This window comes from Montipora capricornis, chromosome 6 (genome assembly GCF_036669925.1).
Source record: "Montipora capricornis isolate CH-2021 chromosome 6, ASM3666992v2, whole genome shotgun sequence".
Lineage (NCBI taxonomy): Eukaryota > Metazoa > Cnidaria > Anthozoa > Scleractinia > Acroporidae > Montipora > Montipora capricornis.
The window spans coordinates 26,997,094-27,007,143 of NC_090888.1; the positions used below are offsets into that span (position 1 = coordinate 26,997,094).

The 10,050-nt window shown below is 38.7% G+C and overlaps 1 protein-coding gene across 3 annotated transcripts in view; it reads right to left on the reverse strand.

The window, feature by feature from the left end:
* Positions 1-812: 812 nt before the first annotated feature.
* Positions 813-10,050, reverse strand: part of LOC138051875 (uncharacterized) — an 18,114-nt gene continuing 8,876 nt past the window's right edge. Inside the window, exons 3-7 of one of the 3 annotated variants that reach the window (XR_011132934.1) lie at positions 8,878-8,989; positions 6,543-6,650; positions 4,016-4,194; positions 2,332-2,806; positions 813-1,455 (exon numbers count right to left, since the gene is read on the reverse strand). Coding sequence is in view for 2 of the 3 variants with exons in the window: in XM_068898167.1 (XP_068754268.1) it covers positions 1,412-1,455; positions 2,476-2,806; positions 4,016-4,194; positions 6,543-6,650; positions 8,878-8,989 (774 nt within the window). In the remaining variant the exon portion in view is untranslated. The remainder of the gene's footprint in view (positions 1,456-2,331; positions 2,807-4,015; positions 4,195-6,542; positions 6,651-8,877; positions 8,990-10,050) is intronic. The other 2 variants (XM_068898167.1, XM_068898168.1) reach the window with 2 other exon arrangements.

The window sequence follows — 10,050 nt, forward strand, 5'->3', positions numbered from 1 at the left end:
AGATGGCCAGACAATAAGAAAGAATCAGATCGAAGAGAAGGCCGAGAAGAGCCCCAGGGGCGGAATTTTCATCGGGCAACTTATTTGGTCAGATCGTGAGTGCATGTTCCAAATCGTTTGAGGTAAAATGAATGGGACGGCTAGATTACATTGCCAGGGCAGTGCACTGGGACCTAAAGTAGAAATGTGGATTTTTGCAAGTGGTCAAATGGTACAAGCTTGTGCCAGAGAGTCTCCTAGAGAATGGGAACCTCAAATTACTGGCGAATGTGCATGCAACTCCCAAAGTTAAGGACGGTGCCTACTAATTCAAAAGTATTCTAGCGCTGTTTACTGAATATGCGGGAAAAGCCATCACCCTTATGAAATCTGAGTATCTCGAGATGCTCAGAACGTATGCTCAACAACAATAGTAGGCACCGTCCTTAAAGGATGATATTCAAAAGTACTTGGGTGTAGGATGAAAAGAAAAAGAAAATTTAGAGAAATATCAGGACCTAGTATAGTAATAAGGAGTATCCTCAATCATTATAGAGCGTAGGGTTTTCCTTAAGTATTTTATCTGATTGTGCCGTCCCCACGTACCTCATAGCAGGCTCAGTTACATTGTACTTTTCTGCTTATTCGAATGTTCAGAATCTTCCAAATAATTTTCTGTTTGTTGCTCAAAACGGGGACCTTTTCTGTCTCTAACAGCTCTGCTGACACTGTAACAATACTGAAAATCAAATGTTTGTATTATAGCTTTGCCCGCCACTGCTGATATTATGTGTTGGAAATTTCAAAACTAAGATCAATAATACTTCTTTCACTTTATTTAAAATCCACTCTTATTTAATTTAATTTTATTTTCTTTGGTTTCGATTACATAACGCTTCATGTTACAAACGCCAGTGAATGAGCTTCGAACTTTTTCGCGGTGCACGCTTGTTGAGCTTCCTTTTTTTTTTTTTCATCTACGGTAGCCGAAGAATTTAGGCGCATAAATATGAAAATCATCATAACAAATGTATTAACAAAACAAAACCAAAAAAGGCGACAGTAAAAACACCAATCATCTTCGGAAAAAAAACAAACAAACAAACAAACAAAACAATTGTCTTGACAATACGAAACGAATTCTATATGTTAGGCACCTTATCCATGTAGGATAAAATTATTAAAAGGGATCAATTTAGGATGGAAGAATTAGCACAGTTATTAATTAGGCAGTGAATCAAAAAAAGGTTTGTGAAGTAAACGTTACAATTAGGAGATAATAATGTTGGCAGGGTAAATTACACAATTGACCAAGCGATGTCTAAAACAAACTATGCTTCTACTCAATCGAAGGCGAAGAGTATTTAATAATAAGTTAATAGTCCCTGTTACACGGCTTTTCAGTCCCAAGTTGCAGACATTCGTATTGCCCTCAACGGATGAACACAGCAAGCACATCAGCGATCCCAACATTGGCTGCAAGATAAAAAAGACACAAAACTCGGTATACTTTGAATTGCAACATTACTTGAACGATGTAACGCAGGAAAGAAAAGTGATAACTGTAGGCTCCAATTGGTCAATAGTACGAAATAGTGCCTTATGTCAGTGGAGGCACTGATCATAAGTCAGGGTTCAGTGACTCGATGTGGGGCTCGGGGTTTAAAAGAGGCGTTAGTAGAGAAGAAATTTAATTTCTCTGAATCTTTAATTTACAAGAATGTCTTCATTTATGGATACAATTGAAATAAGCCGGCCAGAGATAACCAACAATTTAATAACTGCAAGTCCGCCGTTGCACGTCTTTTTGTTTTCACCACTTTAAAGGAATGAACAGTATTTCTTCGAAAGGCTGTGTCTCGTGTCACCAACGAGGTAAATATAAGTACAAGCAAGAAAAGAACAAAAGCTTCTGATTTAATTATAAATTCCAACATAGGGCAAGTAATCAGGTACACTTCGCAAGACATGGTACATTAGCTTGATGCAAAAAAATACTACTCACTAACCAGAAAACAGCTTACATTTCGAAGCTTCGACTAAAACGTAATGGACAGCGGAAGGACTCTTAAGCCGCCACTTTATACGCTGAACAAATTATTGGTATTAACAGGATGCCAGCAAATGAGTGTGAGCCAATGAAACATTGTAATGTATATAACAGCGTCACGTTGGTGCCATACACTGCAATTGTGTTGTTTGAATATAGTGTTGAGGTTTGACGTCAGTCCTTAAAAAAAGTGGTGAATCTAATAATGGGGTGTCCGCTAAGTCAAGTCATCTTCCTCTAACAACTTAATTTTTCTAATTAATTAAACTCAGTTGGAGAGCGAGAGCATAAAATAATCCTACCAAAATCGTTCCTATTAATGACTACTTTCGCCTTGTTAAACTGAATGCAAGGAGTGATATCGTGATAGTGATAGTGATAGTGTCCCCATTTAGTGGTTTGCTATTATAATTTGGTTAAACACCTTGAACGTAAAATTATCCTACCAAACTCGTTCCTATTAATGACCCCATTCAGTTTGCTAAACTGAATGCTAGGAGTGATATTGCGGTCGTGTCTTTCCCAGGCGCAACCTGTGCCGCCAATGACTAGCCATCCAGTATCCATAGGACAACCTCCGTATTTGTGACTGATCTCAAAGGATCGATTAAATGAACCCATTATTTCAAAGTGTTGCAAACTACTAGCATTTTTAAGGTCAATCCATGGAGAAGAAAGCAGGTTATCCTTGGAGAACCAATCCAGCTTACTGGTGCCAGAGGCGTTGAACTTCATTGACAGAACTTCATTTCCATTCTGGTACAAAACAAGGCGTGCCTGAAAGAGTTAAGGGTGGATAATTATCCTGCATGAAATCTCAGAAAGTAGAGAAAAACATAGCACAATATTAAACAAAAGCCAAAAAAAACGAAAACAATAAATACGGCAACTCCTTTTAAATTTTATTAATTGATCTAACGAAATAATAAAATGTTTTACGACAATAAATGTGATAAGAGCAGAGATTTACTATTAAACTTGATTCCAGGGTTATTGCTCCTTTTACGAGGGACTTCTGCAGCGTAAAGTAAATTAAGGACAAAACGGGATTGAAAAAAGTGTAACCTTTGTTGGAATATAAAGATACCCTGGTGGTTTTGTTTGTGATCTACGATTGTGTCTTTGGATTATGATACAGCTATGATTGTCGCTAGCGACCTGCGTGTGCTCTCATAGGGAGCTGTATAATTTAGGTAACGGCCGAACTTAGCTTAGGTAAAATACATTATCAGGAGTCCATAACAAAGATTTACAAGTCTGCAGGAGTGGAAACCTACCACCTGGCAATTACTAGCTCGGAAGCTCTACCACTGTATCTCCGAGTATCCCGAGTAAAATTAGATAAATTGATCTCTTCATTCCATTCACCTGGATTAAAATACATAATATATTCAGGTACAATCGCAAATGTGCTCCATTTCGACAATTTAGATCCCCGCAGCAGTACGATGGGGCAATTTTCCGCTGAACCTAGTTTAATGGGTCAAGTACATCCCATGTCTCCTATAGCTCAGTGGTAGAGCTTCCGAACCGTAATGGGAAGATCACTGCACGTCGTAGACAAGTTAGGTTCAACTCCTGCAGAGAAGCATTCGGATTTTTCTCGAGTTTCCCTGATTATTAAATTCTCAACCTCGAATAATGCAATTCTAGCTTTGTCATTGGTTCACTGGATCTCGGTTATCAGCCATTATACCTGCGTTTGACCTTATATGGAAATGAATACGGCAAATGTCGCTCAGCATAAACGTTTTGGCTCCGGAAATTCACGTCACTTTCCGGTCGTTTGTTGAACTTAGATCAAATTTGGCAAAAGCGAAGGTTGAGAATTTATAAAACAATTATTCCATTAGCCGTTGTTGGATACGATATTGTTAATAGCCAGCTCGGCGCTTCGCGCGTCGTTGGCTATTTACTATCTCGTATCCAACGCGGGCTCATTGAATAATTGTCAAGTGTTCCTGAGTAAACATCGATATATCGTACCTCTTGTGGATCAAATTCACGCCAGTTGTTTACGATGCGATTTTTATAGTGCCCATGATAACTTGCTGTTGTGTCTAGTGCAGCTGTGATGTTTTCTGCCATGTTTTCATTTGAATTCCATAAGGGGCCAACGAGGGGCTGGGTGACGCCTTTAACAGCTTTAAATACCATTGTCCAACCTAAGTATGGCAATTCAAAAACTATGTTTTTAAAAGGGCTGACTATTTTTTTCTTTTTGCGTATGAAAGCTCCCTAAATGAACGCGATTGTAATCTTGCCCTCTTAAAGTGCTTAACACCTGACTGGCAAAATTTTGAGCATTGATTTTTATTCAAAGGCCGTTTACTTTCAGTGTAAATTTTGCATTTCAAGGTCCACCATTACTCACTTAGATGGTTGATAACATAACATAACATAAAACTTTTATTTATACACGATGGTAAGTAAAGCTATCAGCTTGTGGGGTCGTGTATAAATATAATCAATTGGAAAACAAAAAAACATAAAGTAAATCACAATTTACAGAACTAAGAGTACTAAGGTTAAAGAGACTCTATATACAAGAATAAGAATAATTCGTTAATCGCAAATAAGTTAGTTTTACTTTTTGCAGTATAGATTACCAAAATTAACATCTCTGACTACGTTCAACGTACGAATCGATCTAATAAAACCTTTCAGGCATCCTACATTGTGACATGCAGGGAAAGCGGTGCCGTCAAAGACTCACTAGCTTAAAATTATAGCATCATTATTTGAATGCACCTTATTATATAGGCAAAACTTGAGTTTAATGATATATTCGTCGTACACACGCGTCGCATTCTTAAACTAATGAGCCTTGACGTTATTTTCTCCTCGATCAGCTCTCTCAAGATCTTAAAGTTAATAATGGCGGACCATTAAATAGGAAAATTTCACTTAAAATAAACAAGGGTATCTTTTTAAAATCAAGGTTTAAGACTTTGGTCACTTAGTGTTTAGTTAACATAGTTTTAAACTCCAAAGAAAAATAAGAATTGATTTTTTGGTCACATGGACACTTTAAAACTTTAATCAGAAACCTTTCCTCTTCTCATTCATGCATATTACAATTGTTTTTCCTGTCCTCTCAAAACCCTAAACTGCAAATAAAAATTGCCGGATGACTAGGGGCAGATCTCTTTAAGTGATACAGTTTATTTTATGAACTCTACTTTTGCAAGAAATTAAAATGAAGTAACGGAGCTAGGAGCCAAGCAAACAATAGCCTGAGAAACAAGCGTTTCTGTTGGAAAACATACAATAATCTCAGTACTTAGGGTCGCCCAATATCATTCAGGAGGCAGTGTGGCTCAGTGGTCAGGCGCTTGTCTTGCGATCCTGAGATCCCGGTTTCAAGACTTGCTCTAACGACTCGTTGATTTCGATCCTAGTAGTCCCTGGTTCAATTTCGCTGCTGCATCTGTGAATAGCTAACTGGCTTCCCTCCGGACAGTTGCGATTCTTAACAGTTGTTGTTGTTTCGTTGATTCCGTTTTATTGGTCCTGAAAAGCCCCTATGGGGAGAGGTCAATTAAGTATGTATGTATATGCGGCCAAAACATCGCAAATCGTCCATGTTCCCCACGGAAACGCGTGCTACGCAGGTTAAAGAAACAGATTGGCCACTTTGAAGTTGCGTGAGAGGCAGGGTCCAGGGTCTTATTGAACTGCATTGTGGGACTGTTTTGGGGACGAGCCGCTGTTTATGCATTCGTTTACTCTGTAAAGCAAAAAGACTTTCGTATATTCTTTTACGATAACAATGAACTTCGGGTTAGATCTTTACCTTACGTAAACATCTAAAGTACCACATTTCACTAATCTTTTGATCAAATCTTTTCGTTTACCGGACAAGTTGTACCTTGTCAAGGGAGCCATCCTTTTAAAACTGCCATTGTACAATATTTTGGCAGTTTAGGAAGCTCAGCTCCTGGTATATCGGTATCTTGCAACTTGAGTTCTTGAACCGCGCACGCAGTGATGAAAGTGCGTCCCCAAAACAGTCCCACGATGCAATTCAACAAGGCTCTCGACCCTGTCTCACGAGCAACCTCAAATTAAAGTGGCCAATAATTGTTTTCTTTATTAATTAAGAACAAGAGAAAATGAAGGGACAGAGAAGGAGGCTCCCGGTCCAGCCCTTGGGATATGTCATGTCTACGAAAGTTATTTTTAGACGAGCGGAAGTCTTCCGAGACGTCCGCATGCAGGCCAACCTCGGCTCGATGTTTGAAAGAAAATACATATTCATCAGCCTTCCACGTGCGCCATCATTTTCTCCTTTCACTAAGAACCTGAGAGCGAAGCAAGACTGCATGCGGACATCTCGGAAGACAGACTTCCCCTAGAACAAAGGCTTCCGCTCGTCTAAAAATAACTTTCGTGGACATAACATATCCCGGCCAACGCCTTGAGCCTCTCTCTCTGTCCCCTCATTTTCTCTTGTTAAGAATCACTAATTGTGCATAAAAGCCAACCTTCAGCCTCATTATTTCGGACTAACCTCCTCCATCATTTATTTGGTCGCAGAAAACAGAGAACGGTTGCAATTGCTTGTCCAAAATCTTGTAATTGCCGGTTTTACTGGGAGCGACGGAACAATTTTGGTAAACTAAGAAATAACAAAAATTAATAATAAAAGAATAATGGACTCATTTTTTTTAGGATAATATAGCCCTTTCTTTAAGTTAAATTTAAGTATGACGTGTGGAGCAAAATGTCAATTAAAAAAAATAAAATAAAATAATAATAATAATTAACAAATGGTAAACGACCCAGCGTGCGCTATTGAGTTATGGTGCACGCGGGAGATTGCTAACCACGAGTGTTTCAGTGCTTAGCATACTCCCAAGTGCACCATAGCTCAATAGGGACCTGTAGCATCAGGTTTTTGATGAGAAACCGCAAACCGCAATATATCACGTGACCAAGGTCTTGCCGTGGCGTTTGCGGTTTGCAGTTCACGTTTTAACCGCGGAGAAGGCAACTAGCAGTAAGTAACTAACGGCGAGGTTTTTTGCCACTAAAAATTGTACAACCTCACGTTTAAAAGCACGAAGTGGCTTTCTATATCCACCTTCTATGTGCTAGTTAGATTTTTGAACTCGAATGAATGAAGTATTTATATTTTTTGGGCGATCAAAGTGATCAACTTCCACTTAACAAAAAAACAACATGGCGGCATCAAGCCGAACTCCTTGCTAAAGTTCGAAAGCCAGGAAACCTGAAACTGTAAACTGCGGTTTGCGGTTTCCCGCGAACAACCTGATGCTAAAGGTCTCTAACAGTGCACGCTGAGCCGTTTACCAATTGTTTTATAACATAATCGTCAACACCACTCCTACGTATTTCGCGTGTTTTTCATAAATCAAGTTTGGTTAATAGTCGATGTCAACACAACTTTGCTTTCTAAAGACAACTATGAATTAACAAGACAAAATGGTCAAAAATTTTATTGGAATCAACGATAATTTGCTCTTAGAAGAGCAGACATTTCGATTTTCTTGCGAGCGTCGACACAAACACGCTGTCTTTGCACATGCTTCGCCTCTGTTGAAAGCAACCAACCTATCGCAAACAGCGCGACTTTTCCAAGCCAAAAAAAAACGACTTTAAACTATTTCAGCTCAAATGGCCGATGAAATAAATTTCAAAAAGAAAATCGCCATTCCAAAACACCATTTACCTTCCTGTAGCATCTTCTCTGGTCTCGTAAAATCCATTTCAATTCCGCGATTCGGCTTCAATATTTGAGCAGAATTCAGATTGTGTTTTGGAAATCGAAGCAGTCCAAACACGAAACGCTCTTTCGTCGCTTTTTAAAGACCTTCAATATTCCTTTTCTACTGCTGATTAATCTTTAGGGCCATATCATTCTATTTTGAGCTCTGTAGAGGTTCACCCCTATTCTAAGAGGTTAGGTTAGATTTTCTTCTTTCCACAATCACGGAAGGTTTGATCGCAAGTCAGCTGTACGTCGTCATCAGCGAGCGTGCACCCATGGGCAAATGGTAAATGACCAATTGGCCAATCAGAACGCGCGTTTTATTCAAGTGTCTAACAAACATTTTTAGAAATTGGTCCAATAACTTTATTAACTCGATATTACTGTATAATAACGAAAAAAAGTGCCCTCAATGCTTCTTCAAACGTCAGCGACATTTCTGTTGTGGGAAAGTGATGAAATTATTTTTTTGTTGCTAGGATGACATTAGTCCTTAAATGAAATGAATGCATATTTGAAGCTATTGCGGGTTATGGACGAGATCGAGAGAAATGATCCGCGTAATTAGCTCAGCGGACATCTTTTTAGCAATTGGTTCTAATAGACACTTTAAAAATGAAGCTGGCCTCAAAGGGACTCGAGCAGTGCATTGCTTTACCAACTGAGCTGCGAAAACATTTCAATTTGTTTGGTTCATGCGTTGCCTTGACGCACTCGATGAACCAAATGAATGTATATTTGAAATGCGGTATTTGTGCAGCTAAGTGAGAGAATGCCTTATTTCAATTAGGTTTTATTAAGTTGTACTATTTCAAGGTATTAGTGTACCGTATTTACAGTTAGCGATCTAAACTCTTTCGTTGTAGGGTTGCAAAATAATGGGAATCTGCAACTGAAGAAAAGGAGTGAGCAACCGAGAGTGCATTTTCTATCTACTCTTCACCACACACGATCGCCTTTTTCCACTTCATTTAACAGCAAAAGGAGAACGTAAAACTCTCTCGACGACGCAGATATTTAGAGAAAACAAAACGTGATAGAAGCACAATAATTTTCTATGGTCTTCCAATATAAAAATGCTATGGAAAAAATGTTAAATATTTTAAAGAGCTACCAGGTAGACAGCTTTTGGCAAAGCTTCCGTCAAGACAGTCGCATCTGTAGTCATTTGTATGGTAAAGCGGACTGCATTTTCCGTATTTGCATGGATGACTCTCACATGGGCTCTGCGGAAAGGAAATAATAATCACCATCATCGTTATCACTTTCATTTAAAGGTTAACTGTAATTAGCGCTGGGGCAAGATTTGCGAACACTATAAAGCAATAAAATCAGCTCAACTCATACATGTTGGTTGGCTTTTATGAAGGGTGGGAAACCGGAGTACCCCGAAAAAAAAAAAAAAAACTCTTGTAGCAGAGTAGAGAACCAATACACTCTTAAATAAGGTGTGTTTTCATAACACACCTTGAGAGTTCCCTAACACAACAAGGTGTGTAGTGGTGACACACTTTTTCACTGTTTTATTTCACAGTTCAAGAAAACCATCCTGTGTAAGGAAACACATAAGATGTGTAAGAATTACACACCTTTGTGTTTATTAAGGGGCTAGGTCACGCAATTTTAGGCAATTTCAACACTGATCGAATGGTCATACAATTAACTGAATATCAAAATAACTGTTCAAAACTATAGAAGAACTCTAAAAAATACAGGGAAGCCAAGAAGGGACATGGATGGACAAAACTGGAGAGGATTGAAATGGATTGAATTTGGGTAAATTTGAAAAACGTCGGCCCACCTTTTTTCAAACTGATTTATATCAGTCTATATCAAAATGTCATTTACACAGCTGGAAAATCATTCTCAGTTGTTATGTGGCCGTGATTTTGCAAATAAAAGACTCTTCCTCTGCCAATTTGAAGTTTAGAGCTCATAATTACCTAAAATAGCGTGGCCTAGCCCCTTTAATAACACACCTTTAAATCAGTTTGCAACACACCATAAATTTAATGAGCTGCAAATGTTCTTTGACCGGACTTGACTTAAGTTCTTTAACTTCAATCCACACGTGAGGCCAAGTTAGGGAATCGAACCCAGGTATCATTGGTGGGAGGAGAGTGCGCAGTCAACACTGAGCCATCCCTGCTCTTTTCACAAACAAAATAAAAATTATACTAAAACAGCTTAATTCGCAGAATATTAGTGTGTCCAGTCACATTCAACCCACCCGATGGTTGAAACCATTAGGAGTCAAACGTTTCTTTCTGAAAGTGATTGAAAGTCC